General features: G+C 41.4%; 1 protein-coding gene across 1 annotated transcript in view; it reads left to right on the forward strand.

The window, feature by feature from the left end:
- The first annotated feature begins 1,731 nt into the window (after positions 1–1,731).
- The window catches only part of SMG1 (SMG1 nonsense mediated mRNA decay associated PI3K related kinase), a 59,836-nt gene continuing 39,032 nt past the window's right edge, over positions 1,732–22,535 (forward strand). The window contains exons 1-9 of the mRNA XM_030957872.1: positions 1,732–2,072; positions 10,667–10,830; positions 13,747–13,902; positions 16,457–16,593; positions 18,809–18,867; positions 19,569–19,782; positions 20,536–20,661; positions 20,756–20,828; positions 21,506–21,603. Of these exons, the coding sequence (XP_030813732.1) occupies positions 1,984–2,072; positions 10,667–10,830; positions 13,747–13,902; positions 16,457–16,593; positions 18,809–18,867; positions 19,569–19,782; positions 20,536–20,661; positions 20,756–20,828; positions 21,506–21,603 (1,116 nt within the window). The 5' untranslated portion in view covers positions 1,732–1,983. The remainder of the gene's footprint in view (positions 2,073–10,666; positions 10,831–13,746; positions 13,903–16,456; positions 16,594–18,808; positions 18,868–19,568; positions 19,783–20,535; positions 20,662–20,755; positions 20,829–21,505; positions 21,604–22,535) is intronic.

A 22,535-nucleotide genomic window follows, 5' to 3' on the forward strand; every position in this document is an offset into this window, starting at 1 on the left:
AAATCGCTATGTCTTGCAGGCGCTGCTGATTGAGTGCCAGGCAATAGGAGTGGATCAGCAGGATGAGGGCTGCCCAGCGGAGTCCAAGGGAGGCGGCAGGATGCCATCTGTCTGAGGGAAGACTCCAACAGAACCCTGGCATAGTACGAGGATTTCTAATATGGAAATAGGCACAGGAGAATTTCAGAAGTCTCCTCAGGTCTTGCAGTGGTCTCAAGCCTCAGATATTGCAATTAAAAAAATATTTTGTCTACTCATGTCTCTTTGCTGAATACCTGACCAAACTATTATGATTTTTCATAAATGAGGAATAGTCTGCTGTCAGGAATTGGACTTAATGAATCAGCTATTGTAAGTTTCCAGACCTTGCAGGAGAAATAAAAATACGCCAGAGACAGTGTACGCACCTTTTTTGGGGGAAATGTCCTTAGAATATCTACCAAATGGAGGTGACCTTTTTTCTCTCCTCAGAATTGTCTGCCTCCCTGGTAATAGGCTTTGCCAACAGTGGGCACCAAATGCCCTTCCAGCGGCTGTGAAGAGAGCTCCGGAGGACAGCACAGATAGCCATGGAGATATACGGAAATGTCTCCGGGTTTAGAAGGACACTATTTTGCTTTTGAAATGCATTTTAGAAGGTTCCTGTGAGGAAGATGGGGAAACCTTCGGGGTTTGGTTAGTGTTTGATTTGGGCCTGGTCAGCTTTCTGCTGATGGCTGCTGAACATCAGACTCCCTGCCACTCATGGACGGGTGGCATGCCCTAATGGGAGAAGCGTGGGGATGGGGATCTGCTCCATCCGGACGGACACAGCTCCCTACAGACTCCAGCGGGGCGTGGGGCAGCACAGACAGACCCGTGCAGAGGGAAGGGGGGATGGCAGCAGGCCAGGGTCCGCCCTCCAGCCTCGCTCCGGTCCTGTCAGCCCCGGCTGCTCCCGGGGCTCAAGGGCCCCAGGGTCCCCTCACGCCTTGGAAACCTCGGAGCGCCGGGGGCCCCCTCGGGACTCGGGGTCTTCCCCTGGCTCCCCTCGGGACTCGGGGTCTGGGATCCCCTGGCTCCCCTCGGGACTCAGGGTCTGCGATCCCCGGGCTCCCCTCGGGACTCGGGGTCTGCGATCCCCGGCTCCCCTCACAGCTGGGGAATGAACCCGCCGCCTCCCGCCGTGTCGTGGGCACACCGGGGCTCCTCAGGCGCCAGGGTGCCCTCGGGGCCTGGGGTACCCTGACCCTCAGGATGGCAGGATAGCGTCTTGAGCTGCGCCCAGGGAAGGTTTAGGTTGGATATTAGGAAGAAGTTCACAAGAAGGATTAGACTCTGAAATGGGCGGCCCAGGGAGGTGGTGGAGTCACCGTCCCCGGCGGTGTTTAAGGAAATACTGGACGTGGCACTCAGAGCCATGGTACATTGACGTGGTGATGTTCGCAGAGAGGTTGAACTCGATGATCTCAGAGGTCTTTTCCAATCCCAGGGATTCCGCGACCCCTTCACGCTGCTGGCGTTGGGACGCCCTGGCTGCCCTCCCGCACGGGCTCCCCCGGCAGCTGGGGGGCTGTCACCGGCTCCCCGCAGGGCCGGGGGCTGACACCCCGGTGACCGCCCGGGGCGGTGCCGCCGCCGGCCAGCCGCTCCCGCGGGAGGCACGGGCGGAGAGCAGCGGGGACCCCCCGGGCGGGGATCCCGTCCCGCGGCTGCCGGAGGCGGAGCCACCACCCCCGCGCCCCGTGCCCGCCCTCCCGGCGTGCCCCGCGGAGGGGCGGGCGGCTCATGTCCGCCATCCCGGCGTGCTGCGCGCCCGGGCAGCAGCCGGAGCAGCCGCGACGGCCGCGTCCCCTCCCTGCGCTGTGAGACAGCAGCACCGCCCGCGGAGCGCGAGTGAGGAGCCGCCGCCCGCGCCTCTCCCCCCGCGTCCTCCTGCTCCTGCTGCTCCTCCGCCCTGTCCCGCGCCGCTGCCCGGCCGGCCATGCCGTCTCGGGCAAGGTAATGAGCCGCAGAGCCCCGGGGTCTCGGCTGAGCGGCACCGGCAGCAGGCAGCACTACCACCCGCGGGGCTGGAATGACTGGCAACCCAGGTGGGCAGGGCTGGGGCCGGGGGCGCGGGCTCGGGGCTGTGAGAGCGGGGCGGGCGGCTCGGCCGGGCCCCACCGCCGGGCCTGGGGGAGCGGGGCGGCGGCTGAGCCACTTCCTGGCGACCGGGCCTAGCGCGGGAGGGCGGGCGGGCCCAGGCGGCGGGACGGGGCCGCGTCTGCCGGAGGCGGGACGGGGCCGGTGTGTCAGCGCTCGGCGGGGTGGGAGCTCCCGCGGCCTGTAACGTGTGCGGCCGGTGGCCGGTGTGTGCCTGCGGGCAGCGCGTCCCTCCCTGGCGGCCCCGGGCGGCGGAGCGGGGGTGGGCTCGGGTCCCGTATTTTCAGCCTGTTTTTCAGCTGGAACACAGCCAGGGAAGAGCTGAGGCTGCAGGAGTACTCGTAGTATTTTGAGGGTTAACATCGTACTACCTAGATTTATTTTAGATATTTTTTTATCAATCTGGGGAGACTAGTTGATCTCTATAAGCTCTCAACCCAGTCTATTTAAAATGAGTTGTAAGGCTTTAGGTGTGTTTACATCTGGTACGTTTTAGTAAAATTCAAAATCTGTTCAATGATTTAGTTAGATGTAGAGTGTGTATTTCAGGTCTTAATTATTTCTAGTCTATCTCATGCCAGTGTATTTGCTCTGCTGCTCAGTCTTGCTGTTTTCAGCATCAAAATTGTCATGTAGAAATGTAAATAAATTTGTTGTTTCTTAGGTTTTTTAAAAAATATGTGGGTTTGAGGCTTTTAAAAGAGTTTTTGGAAGTTTAACGCAGCATAGGACTCTACTTACAAACTTTCCAGTAGAGACCAGAGTGGCACATGCTTGGGAATATATTTGCAGGTGATGGTCCCAGTCTCATGTAGTTTGGACTAGAAAAATAGGGTGAATGTGAAGGTCACTTCAGCATTTACTGTGAAATAAACTTTCCTTTTGCTTGAACAGCCAACAGCACTGCCTCTAGGGCCAGTGCTAGAGGCTGTTCAATTCTCAATGGTGTATGGGGCATGGTTATTTAAATTCTGATTTCTTCTGTGATTGAAATACTTGGTCACATAACTTGGTCACATAACTTAGTCTTTTTCCCTCACTTAAGAACTTATGAACATTATTGGTGACATTTTCTTAGAGCGTCTAGATTTTTTTGGGAGATAATTAGGAGGACTGATCTCTTACTCCTTACCTACTTCTTCACTTCAGCTTCCTGGGCTGCAGTCTGTAATTCTGGGCCCTAACTCGTGACCCTTCGACCTGGAAGAAATTGGATGTGTCTTTGCAGTGGATGACTTCTATAAATGCATTTTGGTTGGATATATGAATTTGTCATGAGTTCTATCTTTTTATCTAAAAAATACATCTTCTGAGAGTTAGGAAGCTGATTTTACCCAATGTAGTATTGCCTACAGAGGGTTCAGTAGAGTTAAGGGTGAAAGTAAGAGTGTAGCTGCAGAAGTGCTTTGCCTGGTGAAAAGGTTTAAGAAGTTACCTCCATGTGTGGCTCTGGTGTGTTCCCTGTAGTCTGGTGCCTCCTTAGCTCTCAAGTACAGCTGTGTGACCTGGGCTGCTGAAATAATTGTCCACAAAGCCACAGCAGAGCCAAAGCTCTGAGAGCACCAGGGAAAGTGTGGCAGCCTTAGGGAGCCTCAGCATGGATGGGGCCTTGTTCTGTTTCCATCACACTGTGTGATCAAGAGCTTCTGCTAAGAAATAGCCAGCACCTCTACGCTGGTCCTGACACTTTTCAGAATTTAACTGTATCATTTCCTTTAAATATTACTTTATTATTATTATTATGGTGGGGGATACCAGGAATCAGAAATGTTCACACAATCCTGAACACAGCACATTTTCATATGTGTGCAGTGCTCCATTTTTTTGCATCTCAGAAAGATTGGTGATGGGAAGCCTGAGTCTACACTATGAATTTAAGGACGGTGCAGAGATTAAATCAGTCTGTTGATTTGGTGTTAACTAATTTTTAAAAGTGATTCACATGCACGGTTGAAAGGAGATCTGTTATATAAAACTGACAGCCTTTGTTTCTTTCATAATTTGAAATATGATCTTGGACAAACCCCACAACACAAATATATCCACATATTCTTTCCTTCCCCTTTCTGCTGGCTGTTGGTTTCGTTTACTTCAGGTGATACTGCTGGTAAATGCTTTCTTGCAGGGTGTGGAAGAGGTGAAGGAAGTGGCCCAGGTAGTGAAAGCTGTAATAATTGTAGTTGTTTCAAGTTCCTAAGGGCAAAAAAAGGAACTGCTGATACATGGGTGTATCATCAGATGGATTGTTTTCAAATGCACTTTTTTATGTGTGTAAAAGTGACTAGATTGATTTTCATTAGTAGGTCCAGATTTCCTCTCAGTTTTTAGTAATGCTAGTCAGCACTGGGGCTTGTGGTGAAAAGAGTGTGAAACTGAAAGTTGGAGCACAGAGTTTCTTTTAAGAAAAAGTAGTTTTTAATGAACATGAGATTTCTTCTGTGTGTGTGTGTGGATGCAGTCATCCACATGGACTGGTTTTCCAGCAGTGTGTGTGCAGATAGAGCTGCCTGTGTGTTACAGGGGAAGAAGTTGTCCTGATGTATAGGGGCGTATTACTTTGTGCACTGCTGTGTACCAGACTCAGTTAATAGCAACACAAAAACTTCGTAGACAGATGTTGGATGGATGTGACAGAGAACAGTGAAGGATTTCTTGAGAAGGCTTGGTAAGATTTTGTTCCCCCTTCTCCTAATCTTTGCAGCTGTCTAGACCTTTGCTTCTTTCTTTCTTCTCTCTTTGTTCAGCAGATCTGACTGCATTTTCCCTGTTACAACTCTTGGGGCAAAAAATAAATCATTTCAGTGTGCAGGCCTTGTGTGTGAACAGAGTTCATTTGTTAGAGTGCTGAGGGCTAATTAGGTACTGAAAGAAGCAGTGCTGCTCTTTGGGAGGAAATGCAGGAGTGTGAGTGCAGGGGTAGCAAGTGCAGTGTGCACTATGGCATTCTTAGGTGAAAGTGTGAAAAGGAAGATAAGATTTTAATTAACAGGACCTCTCTGTCTCCCTTACCTATCATAAATGTAGGTTAGCAGGGGAGGATGCAAAAAAGTGTAAAACAACATCTTTCACCTCTGAGCAAATTTGCAGAAGTGTCCTATTAGGTTTTAGTACTGAAATAATGAAAATGGCATGTGTCCTCTCCTACAGCATGTCATTGTTATGAGTTACTAATTTCTGTTAGCATGGTGCTTGCCAAACCAAGTTACTGCCTGATCCTCATAGGTTTAGACTTGAGGAGACAAGACAGTAAAATATGGTCTCCTTCCAGGTAGATTGTGGCCTAAGCAGCCCTTCCAGCAAATTGGCTGGAAGTTTGTAACTGAGGACAGGTAAGTACCCTGTCTTTAATTCAGACAGGTTGGGAGATACTGGCAGGGAGCAAAGAAACTCATTAGACCAAATGGCCCAGGAAAGTGCTGCTCAGAGCAGTGCTTTTCACATGGCTGTGAGGGGCAGAGGCATGTCTTTTACAAAAAGCAAGCACTCACTGTGGAAATTGTCTGGTTATAATGCTGCGTCCAGGCAGTGAATGACAAACAGGTGATAGTAGCAGTTCTACGTAGAAGGAAAGTTGAGACAGACTCTGTTTCTTCTGTGCTTGCATGTACAGCAAAGTACCTGTAAAACCTTTGTTAGAAATAGGCTGAAACCATTGTTTGCATAGGTGAGAGACCTGAAGGCTGGCAACATACAGGAGTTTGAGGATGTTGCTGTGATTACCTAAGAATGGGTGTAGAGTCATGTAGGGTGAAAGTGGATATGACTTCTGTCCCTTCAGGGGTTGCTGAGAGAGAGGAGAGCAAAGACTAAGATAGGGAAGGAGAGAGAAAAGTAGTCAGTGATGTTAAGGCAGCTTAAAAAATGAGATGCAGGATCAGTTGTAAGGTGCCATTGTGAAAACATCAGTGGAAACCTTGGGAAGAAATTCAGTGGCCTGCATGTGGGAGATGCTGAACAGGAATGGGTTCAGTTCTGGAGTTGCAGCCATAATTCTTGATCTCCTTTCACATTTGTGTTAAGTATGATGATAACTCTTTGATCTCACACCTTCCCAAGCTTTTTTTGGGTTTTGGTAAAATGGAGGAGCTGAAATTTGTAATGTAAGAACCTTTGTTTTTAATGTGAAGACAGAGGAGAATGAGTGTGAGAAAGATTAAAGAAGATGAAAGTGTGTCAGTGGGAAGCAGAAGAAACTTGGAGTGCAGATCATTTTCCATTCAAGAACAGCCATACTAAATCAGACCAAGGGTTTAGCTAGTTCAGCATCCTGTACCCCAAAATGTCTGTTGGAAAACACCTGTGGCAAAAGAAGAGGATGTGTATATGTGATACCTTTCCCTGACATTCCCTTCTCATAATGCCCAGTGTGGAACAGAATGAAATTGGTGAGCTTCTGTCTGAGAAGGGAGTGACACAGAATCAGAGGTGATTTGAAATGCTTCTGTGATGACAGGTAGATGTCCAGCAATGGAGCTGGCAGAATTGCAGTAGGAAGATAGTTTATTAGTTATTTCATGAATAGAAAACACAGCCACTTGTATTTTCCCAGGAGAAGAAGCAGAAGTAGGCTTTGGGGTGGGCTCAGCCGGGCTCTGGCTTGGCAGGATGGACCAAGTGAGGAGAAGGTCATGGCAAAAGGAAGCTCTGCATGCCAATGGCAGAACAGTCAGAAACTTGGTGGGAAGCTGTTAATTTGGGTGAATACAGTGACTCTTTAAAGTTTTACATATTTTACTGATAAAGAATTTCAGTAATGAAGAATTTATCGACATGACTTCAAATAAACTTGGCAAATACAGCAAGTAAGCAAGTAAAATCAACTGACTTGGGCAATAATAGAACTCACTCAGTAGAGTTGCCTTGGAGTAAATCTTTCATGTAGGTTCTGTACTTGGAAATAAAATCAAATAGAATAATTAAGTGATTTTTGTCTCAAAATAATGTCCATATGGCAGGGCTGTTCTGAAAAAGCTACACATAATGAACAGTATACACTAGATTGTAGCAAGTTTCTTGGGCAAAAATTCTTAAGGCTTCCATATAACAAAAATAGCAACACATTTTTGATCTATTTTTCTTTTTTTCTGGATAAGTTAAACTAGTTAAACTAAAATCACCCTGCAGAAAACTGAGTGCAGTATCTTCTGTTTAAAGATATTGCTAAAACAGTGTCTGCAGCCACTTGGTGGTGATGGGTAATCTTCACCAGAACCAGACGCAGATGAAAACTCTCATGTGAGCTCTTGAAGTACTTTGTTTACTCTCCATCAGTGAGCTTTTCAGGTAGAAGTAATGCAGTGTAGTCTCTCATAAAGTGCCTAATAAACTTTGGAAGCTACAGTATAAGGTAATCATAGTCATGTTCATCCTTGCAGTTTCCCATTTTGACTTCATCTAATATAGCATTTGTATTTTTGCTTATCTGTTGCTAACATTGTACATGAGACTCTATCAATATGTGATATTTGTTAGGTGTGTGACAATGTCAATGCATTTAACTTAAATTTGTTGTTACGTAGGATAATGCTGAGCATTAGATCTGTCGTGTAACCTGCCATCTGCTTGGTGCAATTTCAGTGTAAATATCACCATGTGAGCAGAGCAGTGCCCTCTGAAATGCAGGCATGAGCTGAGGTGACCACAGTACAGTTCTGCCCATTGCCTGGTGGAATGGCTGGAAGGGAGGCAGAAAAATTAATTATTTTTAAAACTTTGGCAAGGACCTGAGCACAGAGTGCCTGCCTTTGAGTTGTGAGGGGCTGTCTTTCAAAATCATACCCACATTCCTGACATGAAAAATGGTATCTTTCAGAAATGGATTTGGAATTGAGTGTGTCTGCCTGTGCACGCAGTGGGTGTGCACAGCAGTGTCACCCAGGTGTCTGGAGCACAGGGGCAGGTGACAGGTGCTGGGTCACAGCCCCAGCTCTTGATGAGCCCTTGCCACAAGTCCCAGAGTGGTGTTGCAGGAGCCCACAGCACAGCTCTGGAATTCCTTTCCCACTGAGGGAACTCTAGAACAGCTGGAAATGCACATGTCCATCAGGTCCTCTGCTCTGCCTCTGCTGTGCAGCTCCTTACAAGCTCCTTCCCATTGGAAATCCTCTTTCCAGGCAATACAGGCTGTAGCAGTCAGTTGGGTCACAGAATACCAGCATCTTTCTAGGATGATTTTTGTCTCTGCCTCATAAAGATAGCCAGGAGTTTCTGTCCAATTGAAGCTACACGTTTATTGTAGTGGGAACAGTGTGGTCAGTGGGCATTATTGTCTCTTAAATTGATCTATAGGAGAACAATTACATATTTTTTACTAAAATTGGACTCACCTTTCAGTTGGTGATAAAGTGTGAGCAGGTTGGCTTGCAGTTGGCTGTTCCAGAAGCCCGAATGAAGTGAGTGTGTGGGTTTTCCTGGGGAAACAATAGGCTCACGTATTTTACCACAGTGGAAAATTTTACAAAGCGTTCAAAGGCTGTCCTGTGGGAAGTGGGGTTAGCTGAGAACATGTGTAGTCCTTCAGTTGATAGGGATGCACAGAACAGTGTTAAAAATTGTACGTTTAATCAGCTTTTGTACAGACGTAGGAATTTCAGTGTTAATGGTTGACAATTAGAGATGATTCAGTTTACAGTGCATTGCCTTAAAAAAGCGATGCCCTTTGGGAAGGTAAATGTAAGAAGCCACCAGTACTTAAATTTGTCAGGCTGTTTCATTGAAAGACTAATGTAATTGCTCAAAGTGAACTGGGAGGTTTTAGGAGAAGATCTGGGGTCTCTGTATGTCTGGAAATTTGCACATGATTTTTGGTCACATTTAAAGTTCATACCATGTGAAGTGCAGAACTTTTCTGTTCAGCATAGCTTGGGTGAATGATGATGGAACAATTGAATAAAGATTTTTACAATCCTAGCTAACTGTCATGAATAAAGACTTTTAGTAAGGCTTTGCCTCTAGAGTAACATAGCCTATTTTTCAAATAGTCCAAGCAAGTGCCCAACAAAGCAGTAGATGTGATGGCACAGTGAATACTGAGTGAGAAAAAGTGTCTTGCTGTGTATGTCTAAAAATGAACTTGCTTACAGTGCAAAAGGGAATAATACCTGCCAACAAATCTAATATCAACTTGCACCGTGAGAACACAGAAAAAGCACAGTTTTCTTATTGTTCCAAACTGATAATATAATGTCTTTTAACATTCTCAGGAGAATAAAATGTATGTCTTTAATTCCAGTTGGTTTTGCAAGTGTCAATGCTCATGGTATTCCTCTTCCGGTTGTACTGAGGCCGAGCTGTGTTGGACAGTAGCAAGCCTTTAGTACTGCTTAAGTAACAACTGCTTATCAAAAAGTTTACCCGTGTTTTTCCCTGTTGGCCTTGAGATGTATTTCCCTTTTTCCTGAATTTGTCTGCCAGTTCTAATCACAGTGTTGTCTTGAAAAGGAAAAATGAAAGAGATTTTCTTTAAGAACCTGTGGTGTTTATCCTTACACAAATTGTAGTTAATTTACAGGAATGATCTGTCCTGCTTTTTTGTTAAATAGTTGAATGAGCTAGCCAAAAGTTTAAGTAAAAATAGTAGATCTTTAGAGTAGTGAAGGCTTGCTGTAAATAATCTGAATAGTCTGATTCCAAATATACTGGAGTTGAGTGAAATTCTGCTGATTCTCCCTTTGGATGGGTATTGCTTTATTTGTTTTAATGTCATCCCCCCATCGTTGCTTGTAAGAGTGCATTTGAAGTGATTGGTTGAGTTTACGTTCTGAAGTCTCATGCACGCATGTTTATTATTAAAGTCCCGCATGTTTAAAAATTAAACCACTTAGTGTGTCCAGGGAGAAGAGTTGATTTCATAATTTTAATCTTTTTCCTTAAAAGTTTAGTCTGGTCTTTATCAGTTTTCTGATATGAGAGTGGTTCAAACCTAATGCAGATTTTTTTTAAAGTTGCCTATTATCTGCAGACATTTACACTTCAGGATCACAGCTCTTAATTTACCTTTCAGTTTTTTCACAGTAAAGTCTGCTTCCTTCCTTTTTTATTTTTTAAAAACTTCATATGTGATTTTTGTGCTGATCATCAGTTACATTCTTCGATCTAATAAGAGGGTTTATGTTGCTGAGTAAGGCCCATGGCATATTATATAAATGTTCATCTGTAGATTAGTGATGACTTTCACAAATGGTAGGCACTGTATCATCCAGCTATGATACATACCTGGACCTAGTTTTGTTTTATTTGTCACCTCTGGGAAGTAATGTTTGCCTTGTATAGACATGCAACTGGAAAGAGACTGGAGAAGGTCATAAGAAAAGGCATTGGCACACTAGAATGCATTTCCTTTGCATGTTGCTGTGATAATTAGTCAATTCCTGCCCCAATGTGAATTTAAGGTCACTTTTTAAGCAACGGGTTAGACAAACAACTTTTTTGACGTAGTGAAATACATTTGGGATTGTCATTTAAATATGTTGCATTTATAAGTGAATGTGAATCCCACTCCTGTTATATCCCTACATAAAAAAAAATATTTTTCTCTTTGTAGAACTGACAGTGCATCAGCTGACCAGGACAATTTAAAATATTCTTCATCCAGAGATCGGGGCAGTTCTGCCTCCTATGGATTACAACCCTCAAATTCAGCTGTGGTGTCTCGGCAAAGACACGATGATATCAGAGTCCACACTGACATACAGAATGAAGAAAAAGGTACACAGATTGCTGTTTCATGTGTGGTTGTGAGGGGATGAGCAGGGAAAGGCAGGAAACCGAAATGGTGGAGATGAACTGATTTGTCTCGTTGCCACAAGTATCAGTGTTTTGGGAGATTTGTCAGGGATCAAAGAATTGCTGTGGTTGTTGTGAATACTGAGAAAAACGTGCACTTGTGTTAGGAGAAGAATGCAAGAGAAGGCTTGATGTGTTAACAGAATTAGTACTTTTTTCTGAAGAATGATATTCTGGATGTGTCTGGTCTTCAGACTGTAATTTCTTCCTGAATAGTCTCCAGTACTTCAGGTATTGGATTAAAAGGGCTACAAGGCTGATCTATTGCCTGTTGTAGCTTTACTGCACCAAACTGGAATCTTTGTTCAGTAATCAGATCTATATTCTTATCATTAATGGCAGTTTCTAGTTTCATGTACCTCAATCTGACTTCATGTAAATCATGTGATGTGTGATTCATACATTTTTACTGGTTTTGTTTTTTTTTTTTTTTTTAGGATGTAAATACTATCTCTAGGAGATAACTAAACAGTCAAATTCATATCTTTTCTGTAATTATGAGAAGTCTATATTCTGATTTTTTTTCTTTAATTGCCAAATACAGATATCAAATTAGAGGATTTCTTACTTGCAGAGTCACTTTTTGACTATGTAAATCCTCAAGCAGGCCAGACTCAAGAAGAAATCTCGCAGGAATAGTAGTGTGGGAGTTTTTGTTCAGGAACCTAAAAAGTATTTGAACTCCCCCCACTTCTCTGGCCTGTAACTGACTGTAAATAATTGCTGTATCTTAGGGGAAATTACAGCTGGATGCAAATTATTTTTTTATAAGTAGAAGATAGTGTTAGTAGGTGGGAGAAGCATGAAGCATGTTTATCTGCATAGTTTGAGAACCTTAAGATTTGTTTTACTTCAGTAGAGAAACTGCTTAGGAGGTGAGTGTATTTGTCTGTCTGCTAATGTGGAATGTTGTACTGTGTTTAACACAGACTGGCATAGGAGGTTGTTCTTGTAAGTTGAAGGGTGCTGGTATTTAAAGAATGTACTGGCAGTGCAGTGAAATAGTAAGTTTTGGACAAATTCAGAAAGGTAGTTTGTGAAGTTGCTGGGAAAGTGCCATTTGAGAAGAAAAATGTACCTGGCTCCCTCCAGTGCTGTATCTTGCAGGGCATGTCTCTGCTAGCTCAGCACTTTGTGCTGTTTTGTTCAGGTGTGACTTGAAAAGAAGTGATTAGGATATTCTCACTATAAAACCAAGTTCCAGGTGTATCTTGTTCATTTTTATGATTGGAGAAATTTGTAAGCTTAAAGATGCAGAATAGTCTCTTTGTTTACTAAGATCTTTCAGTTCATCTGTTGGAGTCTGCCAGCATGGAATTTTCATTTGAGATTTTCTGTCCTGGCTTCCATATGCTCCCTACCTGCCTCCCCGCAGTTTCTGGTGTTAATAATAAAAATCACGTAGAAATTTATAATTTTTGGAAGTTTTTCAGGTTTGAAAACCTCCAAGGATGTGACTCTTATGTGTAGGCTCAAATGCATTAATTGCTCTTAGAAGTTACTTCCTTCATAGGACAGTGTGGTTTGTTCTGACAAAATACAGTGAAAAGGGGCAAACTTGCTAGTTGCTGTTTAAAAACTGAGCTGTAAAAAATAATGTTGTAAATCTAAATAGATACAAACTATCTTTTCTGTAATTGTAGTTAGCCAATTACAAGTAAGACTTTGCACAGGGTTTTCTGTAATGGTAGGGTAGCCCCATGGGTATAGGAATGCACAAATGTATACTGGTAGTTAATATCTGCTTTTTATCAAATATTTTGCCTTAAAGAAACATTTGTTAAATCTCCTAAGGTCTAGGTTCACCTCAGTGTTTGAACTCTACTTTTTTATCAATCCTTTAGTCTCGGTAGGCAGCCTCTTATGGGGAGCCACCTCTTCTTTTTGCCCTGGCCTTCTTTTATACATTGAAGCAGGTGGACTTGTGGAAATATCTTTTCTGAAAGAAATCTTGTGTGTTTTTTGTTTTTCTGGGTTTAATTTTATTAGTTGATTGTTCCCTGTCTTGGACAGGGAAGGGCACTTCAGAAATGTTCCTTGGAGGTGAGCTCTGATACCTTGAGTGAAGGATTGGGCAGGCTCAGGGGACAGTTTCACTTCTCTACAGTATTGAGGGGAAGAACCTGCCCTCAAAGTGGTGTGGCAGGCTGGAAAATTGCCAGCATTTGAGTATGTTTATTCTTGTGCATCTAGGAGTAAGATCAATTGAATTACTCAAAATGATGCTTTTATTTTCATTTTATATTGTTACCAAAGATGTGTCTTAAGTGAGAGAATGTAGAATGTAGACTCCTTAATTGAGGATGGTGCCAGTATTAGTGAAAATGTTGACCTTAACGTTTAAGGAGAGTTGTTCAGTCTGTGCAAGCAGATCATGTTTGTCTTTTCAAAAACTTTCCTTTTTTTGGCCATTTTACTTAGCTTGTATAGTGGATTCATAGGAAAAACAGAATGGAGATTTCATGTACATAAAGGAGCAAGTAAGTGAAAATACCTAGCCATGTGTACCAGCAGTTTGACCTTGTATTTTACAAAGCCTTTAAAGTCAAAGTAATAATAAGAAAACATTAAATGCAACAAATTTGATACTAAACTTTATGACAATAGTGATTTTCTCCTGTATTAAAAAAAAAGACAGATGAGATTCTTAATCTGTGACCTGGAAATTTACAGGATATAACAAAACATTGATGCATGTGGAAGTGAAGAAGGAAGCTAAAGGAGGTGATAGAGGATAGAGCTGCTAATTTGCATACGAATTGAATAACTCACAGCTCACCACCCTGGTAAATGTGTGGTCTGAGAGCCTGTTCTAATGTCACATTGGTTTGTCCACAGGTGGCTACAGTGTCAATGGAGGATCTGGGGAAAATACTTATGGTCGGAAGTCGTTGGGGCAAGAGCTGAGAGTTAACAATGTGACCAATCCTGATTTTACCAGTGTTCCGCATGGGAATCGTGCTTTAGCCACAAAAGACATGAGGAAATCACAGGGTAAGGACATTGCTGAGTTTCAGGAAGAGGATATCTCTTTTGGCAATATTTCTCCTGTTCAGAATATGAAAAGAAATTCACTGTGGTTATGCAGTCTGTATGGATTTTATTTTTTGTGATACATGATTAGATGGTGTTGATGGAAACTTGTTTTGCTCATTTTTTGTCTTGTTTTACTGTTCCTTGTGCTGAGGCTTCCTCCATAGGTTTGGCAGATCTCTCAACAACCTGGCTTAGACTGTTAATCTTTCAATTTCCTTTAGGTGGCTTTTGAACCCTTGCTTAGGTTAGCCAGGTTTGGCAGAGACATCTGTAAGAAAGAGAACTTGCTTTGGATTTTGTTGCAAATGGATGCCTGAGTAAAAAGTTGTAATTAATGAGCCCCAGCGTGGGAAGAGCAGCAATGGTTGGGAGCAGCTCAGCTGTTCCTGTTGTCCCTGAGCTGAAGGACAAACAGTGATCATGTCCTGTCACTGTGTCCTCCTGAGCCTGACACTGCTCCTGCTCCCTCTTGCTGAGGAACAGAGGCCAGGGAGGAGCTGGAAGTATCCTAAGAATGTGGGCACCGTCTGGGGAGATGCAGCAAGAACAAATTTGGAGTTTCAAGAGGCTGCAGGAATGCTGGGCTTGTGTTTTTGAGGAAGAAGGCTTCACTCTTCCCACTATTTGAGGTTTGAGTCATAGTTAAAAAAAAAACCAAAAAGAAGTTATTCTAAGCATTTTTTGAATGAAAATAGAAACTTTATGACTAAGCACTGTCACTTATTGCATCACTTAGTATAAGTAGTAGTTGAGCCACTGGTAAAATCTGCCTGCTTTATGCCAAGCACATTATAAACATGAGGACAGGCTGTTTCTTCTCAAGAATTAATATTTCAGAGGAGAAATGGGAATGTTCAGTGTACTTTGCAGTGGAAGAGCTGAAGTGTAAGTGGTGCCATGACTGTTTCAAAAATGTGATTTTAAGAATGAGTTAAACTCAGACTTTAGAATCCCATTCTGGTGTCTTGGTCTAAAATTATGTAGTCCTTTTAGTGTCTTTTTATGTTTATGTACAGGAAATAGAAAACTCTTCAAATGAAAAAACTTTCTGCCAGTACTAAATAATGGTTAATTCAGACTGTTTTCCAGGGTATGTGAGCATCTCTAATACTTAAAAGGTTAGGATGTATAATTTTGGATGACTGAAGTTGTTGCCTATGACTTGCATGTTTTCTCTCCTTGAAATGTCAGATTTCAAATGTTTCTCCTTTTGAACGTGGCTGTCTTTGATTGTTGTAGGTTTCAGCAAGTCATTTTGGTTTTTTGTATCTTCTTTAAAATACAATGGGATTATGCTGCAACAAGATTTTGGGTTTTAAGTTCTTTGATTTTTCTTGTTAGTATACTCATTAAACAATTTTAAAAATAGTCTTCTGTGAGTTAGCATGTGGCTGAGACCTTGCTGAATTTTCACAAAGTGAATGTCACAGGTATTTGTTACCTAGTGCTTTGATTAGTGTAGCTTCAGTCGTGTTCTTGGTTAATGGTTTTTGCTTCTATTTTTTTCTTAAAGTTGTAATTGTGACTTAACAATTAGCTGACACTCTTGGGGAGTAATGCCAATGTAGATTAGCTATGAACTGAATAAAGACAAAGCTGCTTTAGTCACATCAGATGACTGATGTCTAGCAGAGTAGAGCAGAAAGCTCTGTAGCTGTCTTGGATTTTCTCATTAGTCATATTGACTAAGGATACCTCATCATACTCCACGAATCCTCTGATTGGAACCACCACAAAACATCTAATATTAAACTTATTGAAAGAAATTTTGTTTCCTTTTTTCAAATGAGGGCAATTAATTATTTGTATGAATTCGTAGGTAATTTGTCCCTGAGGCAGGTGAGTTGCATTGTGACCATCTCTGCTATTGTGTGCTGTTGGCCAGGTTTGATGAGGTGTTGCCTTAGGAATGTTCATTCTCCCCCATCATGATCTGGTTAAGTGAACTGCCAGGTCCCTCTTCACACTGGGGCTTCTGTTCCTCAGTAAATAAAGAGCAGTTCTATTTTCCTGTTTGAAGCAGAACCCCTGCTACCTATCACAGAGAAAATATTGTTTGTTTGTAGTTGCTTGAACTTAAATCTGGTTCTTTGCTTCAGGAAGCAGCTTGTTTTTTCCACAAGGTTTTCTCAAAATATTATTTGTTGAATTATTTTTGTTTATTCTATGAGAAGTCTGGTTTAATCTTACCCCACACCATTTTTTTTAGTTACATTTATGTAGAAGGAAACTAAGTCCAAGTTTTTGTGTAGAAATAAGACAGTTCTGCTTAGTTCTGAATGAGTTCAATAGAGATAGTGGGCTGTCTCCATGAAGAAATGAAACATTTTGATAGCTAAATTGGATTTTACATTTAACTTCTTTTTATGAAAGCTTAAAACCAATCAGGATTTATTTTTAATTATTTTCTTAAATGACTATTATGACTTATTGATTCCACTCATACATGTATTGGACAATACAGTACTGTTGATAAATGCTGTAGGAAAAAATAAAGAATTGCTTTTTTCAGAGCGACCGTTGTCTTATTCTGACGAGTCTCGACTGTCAAATCTTCTTCGGAGGATTACTCGGGAAGACGACAGAGACCGAAGACTGGCTACTGTAAAGCAACTGAAAGAATTCATTCAGCAACCAGAAAACAAACTGGTCAGCAATTCTTCCTTTTCCATTGCATTGGGTAGTTCTTGTTTTACAAAATTGTCTTTTTCAAATCTGAGTATTGGGATATGTCTGCAGGATTATCTTGTATACAAAGAATTTCATTCCACAAGAAAGGAGAGTGTATTCCTGGATTGTCTGTCTTGTTTCCCATAATTCAGGAAATGTTTTATTAGGATGTGTTGCCTTAAACTAAACAGCTGAATGCCTGAACTAATGTAGATTAGCTATTATAGGAATTAACATGGCATGTGTGTGGCTTTCTTTGACTGCTCTTAGGAATAGCCTCTGGATCCCTCAGAAAGGAAGCAGAGGGAAAGGGGAGTAAAGTGTTGTTGTCTTGTTCAAGAACTGCTTCTGTATTTTAAATTAAAAATACACCGTTTTTTTATTCTTGTGAACAGCTCATCTTAGAGCTACTCAGCTTTCTAAACATCTCTATGTGGGAAGGGAACTAAGTAAATCTTTGTTTTCATTATATCTTTAGGAGTTTTGGTGGTTTGCTGAAATCTCTAATGTCCTTAAGTGTTTTTTAAGGATATGGGGATGGGAAGGGAGGTATCCCACTGTGGGTATAAATTTTTAATATTACGTATTTTGAAATGAAATATTAGAGAGCATATTGTCTGACACATCTCCCCCACTGTTTTGGAAAGCTTAAGAGTTCTCCAAGTACTGAAAAGGCAGGAAGTGATGGTTTAATATCCTGCCACTCATTTGCAAGCAGTGCTCTGATACTTTAGCTGTGGGATCTGTGTCTGTCCTTATTTATAAGAAATTGGTTCATTTTCTCGTTGTATGTTAATTAACCAGTGATAACTGTGCTGTTTTCCAAAGGACATGAGACTTGAATATGGGGAGTATTCTGGTCTGTGCACCTAGGTGTAAACAGCCCCTGTGCAAGCCTAGTTAACACTTCAGCTTTCCTCTTGTTGCTACAAGGGTTTAGGAAGTAAATGCTTTCCACAGTTATTCTGTGGTTATTTTTAGTTACTTCCATTGTTCTCCATGAGCTTTTTCTCATTTAAAATTTTAATTTTGTAACTGCATTTTATTTAGGTTTATTGGTATCTCAGAATGTACTGAAATTGCCATTGTAATGTCTAAGTCAGTGATGACAAACTTTGTTAGTGGTCAGAATATTAGAAGTTTGTCACCTAGAAGCTTCCCTGAGCTCACTAATGAGAATAAGATCAGATGTCAAGTGATATTAAGGCCAAAACTTCATAATGGACAGTGTTTAACCCAGCAGTAGTTCCTGCAGGTCTTGACACTACTTAGTGTAGTTTAACTAAGTTCTTTTCCTCTTCAGGGCTGAAATATGAGTTCAGAGTAAAGTGGTAGAAGTCAGTAGTCTCTTGTCATCTAATGGAGTCCAGCTTTAGCTTCTAAATTATAGAGATGTCTTTTCCTTTTTAGCCTGTCTTGCAGGTACCAGACACATTTTCAAAATGCCCTTATGAGTTCTGAGGGGTCAAGCATGTGGATCTCTGTCCCTCAAAAGCATGATGTTGCTCAAAACTTTCCATTGTGTTAAAGGAATGTCTTTGTGAAGAAAGGAGAATAAACTTTTTTTGTTAACTTGTCAAGAAAACTCCCTGTTAATGTGTTACACAGTTGCAGCTAAAGTGTGATTTTTCAGTCAGATCACTAATGTGGCAGGGGTTTAGTGCATTTAGGAAAACAAGTCTTTCTGATTATGTTCACTGAGAAGTACTGGTTCATCAATAATGCTTCATCTCAAAATTTTATTCCATTTCACTAAAATGCAGGATTGCCTAAGTAGAACCTTTAGTACTTCAGATCATATTATGGGTTCCATTAAGTTTTCCGGTGATACAATTGATTCATTAGTGTTAGAGATTTGGTCTTTAGTAGATGCTACTCCTTAGCTGTGTGATGAGTCTTCCATGGTGATGTAATGTTATCAGCAAGAGCTAAACTTGGAACAAACCTTGATAGCAGGCTGCCAGTATTTTCATGGCTACTGTAAATAAATATCAAATATAACATCTAGGATAATATTGCAGTGTTGCTTAATATAGTTGATGCTAGTCTGCAATGGCCATGGAAAGCATAATGGCATTCTCTTGGCAAGGAGAACTGGGAGTGTTGTGTTTAATGTGGGTGTAAGCAGGGCCTATTGTGGAGGCAGTATTGGGCAATTGCTGTGCTTATGCCTTTTATGTATCTTGTATTGCAGGTACTTGTTAAACAACTGGATAATATCCTGACTGCCATTCATGATGTGCTCAATGAAAGGTAAGTTGAAAAAATGCTCTAAAGGGGAAAAATAATGTCAGCATTAGGTTTGAAATAGAGAGGGAAAAGTTTGAAAGAAAGTAATTTGCTAGTTTTGCATGGGTGTCCTATTGCAGGAGCAGAATGAAATTAGCGGGGAGTAAAGGCTCTTAGGCATATCAACAGTTCTGTTGGGCTGTCTAGAGTACACCTCCCTTGGACAGCATGTGAAGGCACAAGTGTGGCTTTGATGCTGTGGGTAGTGTGGAGTCTGTCTCAGGTGTGTTCACTCAGCTGGTGGAGCTGTGCACTGCTGTGGTGGTGTAGCTTCCAAAATGAAATGAGTTTTTCTACAAGCTGAGTCATTTACATCCAGTTAAGAATGTATATAGAGGATGCTGAGGTTTCTCTGGGCTTTTAGGTGCTTAGGTCAGTGTTATTTCCCAGTCAGCTGCATATTAAGAACTATTTCTATTGGGTACTGTGTTGCTAGTAAAACAGCACATTTGCATACTTTTATTCCAGCTGATTTACTCCATAGAAATAATATTTCTTAGAATTTTATCTTAGCTTTGCCACTGCTGCCATTAAGTAGAAGAGAAGCAGCGTCATTTCTGCATATATTTTCATTTGCATTAGAAAATGCGTAATTTTGTTCATGCTTCTGTTTTGCTGTCATGGCTGGAGATGCCAAGTTTCTTTTTTTCTCTCTAAAAATACAGTAGCAAATTGCTTCAGGAATTGAGACAGGAAGGAGCTTGCTGTCTTGGCCTTCTTTGTGCTTCTCTGAGCTACGAGGCTGAGAAGATCTTTAAATGGATTTTTAGCAAATTCAGTTCATCCACAAAAGATGAAGTTAAACTTCTTTATTTGTGTGCAACCTACAAAGCACTAGAGACTGTAGGAGAAAAGAAAGCATTTTCATCTTTAATGCAGGTAAGACTATAAGTTAAAACATGATTATTAATGATTTTCTCAGTGCAATGCTTGAATGAACTTTTTAAACTGGAATGAACAGTAAGTAATGCTATATTGACATAATAAGTAATTATCATTACAGCTGGGAGGGAACTTTCTGACTGAATGAGATTCTTCAATTCTGGTTACATTAGAAAAGAATGACAAGTCTTTGTGGGATACGTATTTGGAGCAATTTTCTAGTATTTATGGCAGATCCAAGAAGAATCTTGTTGAGACCAGAAAGAACTTATGTGGACTGCTACACAAAATCCAACCTTTTGCTTGTTTTGTGTCACCTCCTATTTACCATTTCTAACTGGAATTGTGGGTAGATCTGAGAAGGAGTAGGATGTGTGCAGACAAGATGAAGTCCCCTTGTACAAGTTTTAGAGTTTCTTATTTTGGGTGTAGAACAGCTATGGCCAGGTCTGTGCTCCAATTTAATAGTTACTTTACAGAGCCAGAAAGCTTTGGCAGGAGAAATAGAGCTTAAAATTACACAGTTGTTCTGTGGCTAAAGACCTAAAGACAAGTGTTCCCTGGCTCTGCCGTATATCAAGCAAATGCCCCCTTGAAGTGATTATTTTCATGCAGTGTATGTGATGCCTTTTACATTTTGTTCCTGCAGAAGGAGTAGAGTTTTGTTGATTGAATCAGACTAGTTTGTTACAGTGTGTTCTCTGTCATGTTTTAATGTGAAATATCTGGTGGCTTTGCTTTACTTTTCAGCTTGTAATGACCAGCCTGCAGTCCATCCTAGAAAATGTTGATACACCAGAGTTACTGTGCAAGTGTGTCAAGTGCATCCTTTTGGTGTCTCGATGCTACCCACACATTTTCAGCACCAATTTTAGGGTAAGCTTTCTTTGTGCTTTGTGTTCTCTTTCTACAATGGAAATGTTGGTGCATTAATTTGGGTAATGATTCTGTTTTCACAATTGCTTTCCAGGACACGGTGGACATCCTGGTTGGGTGGCACATAGATCATACTCAGAAACCTTCCTTGACACAACAGGTCTCTGGTAAGTTTGGCCAGAGGAGCTCATGGAGGGTCTTATCTGGCTTGCAGATGTTTGGGGTTTATTTACACCAGTTTGGGTCTTCTGACATGCAAACTGACATAAAACCAAAATAAGTTTCTGGCTACATAATAAGACACTTTGTTCTTAACTTTTTAGCAAATTTGCATTTTCCATTTTTTGCTAATTCTGGAAAAATTGTATGCTTTATTTAGGGTACATTTAAGCACCAATTGTTTTGTGCAATTTTATAACAATCTTTAATAAATTTATAGGTCTTAGTATATCCTCTGTGAAAGAATATGTATTTTCCCTATGTACTTTTAGAAAATCTTTCTCATAAAGATCCTGTACTGGCATTTAAAAATGAGGAGAGTTTTTCCAGTAGCTTTGTCAGTTTTCTTGGGAGTTATTCACAGCAAGTTTATTATGCTTCTTGTGTCGTAGCCCTAGATTCTATCTTTGGTGTTTACTGCTGTGGGGCAGAACTGAACCTTAAAATTATTTTTGCAAAAGGACAGAAGAGGGAGATACAATTTGCATTTCTTTTTAAAACATCTAGTGTTAGTATTTTCATGTAGATGACCTCTTAGCTCAGCAACTTTTCCCTCAGAAATATGCAACTAAAATTTAATGGTTGTATGTCAGCCTGTATTAATTGGCTTGGTATTTTTGTACAGGATGGCTGCAGAGCTTGGAGCCCTTTTGGGTGGCTGATCTAACTTTTTCTACCACACTCTTGGGTCAGTTTTTGGAAGATATGGAAGCTTATGCTGAGGTAAACAAGACTTTATGGTATACACCAGAGTTAACTGTTATGGTTTTCTTAATAAACCCACAGCTGTGATTTTTATGGCTGTATTACTTTTGTAGGATTTCCTGGGGAAAAGAGGGCCAAATTACGGAGTATAATTCAGTCATGTACAATGACCAACTGCACAAATACTCATGAACCATTAAATAGTATCACAACCAGGCCTTCAGCCATTGTTGATTGAGAATACAGTGTTGTAGTAAAACTATAAACAATTGACCAAGCAGGAATGCCTTTATTTTTCAAGAGCTGATGTGAAGACAGCTCATGATTTTTCCTTGGTGCTTTATTTAATTGTCCAACCTTAGAGTGTTTCAGAACTAGTAACTGTTGGGGGAAGAGAGGAAATCTTAATGCTTCAAAAGACTAATGACAAATCTGTCTTTTTAAAATAAAGCAGCAGATTACATTGTGCAGGAAATAATGCAGCAGGAACTGATGGAAAATGAGATTATATTCATTTAATGTACTCCATTTTGACTTTAACCTTTGCTAAGTTAACAGGGCATAGAGTTTATCTGATGCTGTCATTAAAGAAAGAGCTTTGGGTTAGGAGGGGAGTGCTGTCTTTTATGGTGTATGTGCTCATATGAATATGTACTTACAGGTCAATTATACTGCACTGTGTATGTTAATATATAGGTCCTGTGGGTAAAATTGTACTTGGAGCATAATTTGTGTCACTCAAAGCAGAATGAATAATTTGGTCAGTATCCTTCTCTGCACAGCAGGGCCTTTGCTGGGGCAGCTTTAGGATTCACAGGGCAGAGCAGTAAATCACTGCTTATCAGGCTGGCTGCTGCTCTGGTCAATGTGTGTATTCTTAGTCACGGAAGAGTTTTAAGATAACGTGTGCTAACATGGAGGAGGTGCTTCCAGCCAGTGTGTTTATCTCA

This window comes from Camarhynchus parvulus, chromosome 14, assembly GCF_901933205.1.
Source record: "Camarhynchus parvulus chromosome 14, STF_HiC, whole genome shotgun sequence".
Classification (NCBI taxonomy): domain Eukaryota; kingdom Metazoa; phylum Chordata; class Aves; order Passeriformes; family Thraupidae; genus Camarhynchus; species Camarhynchus parvulus.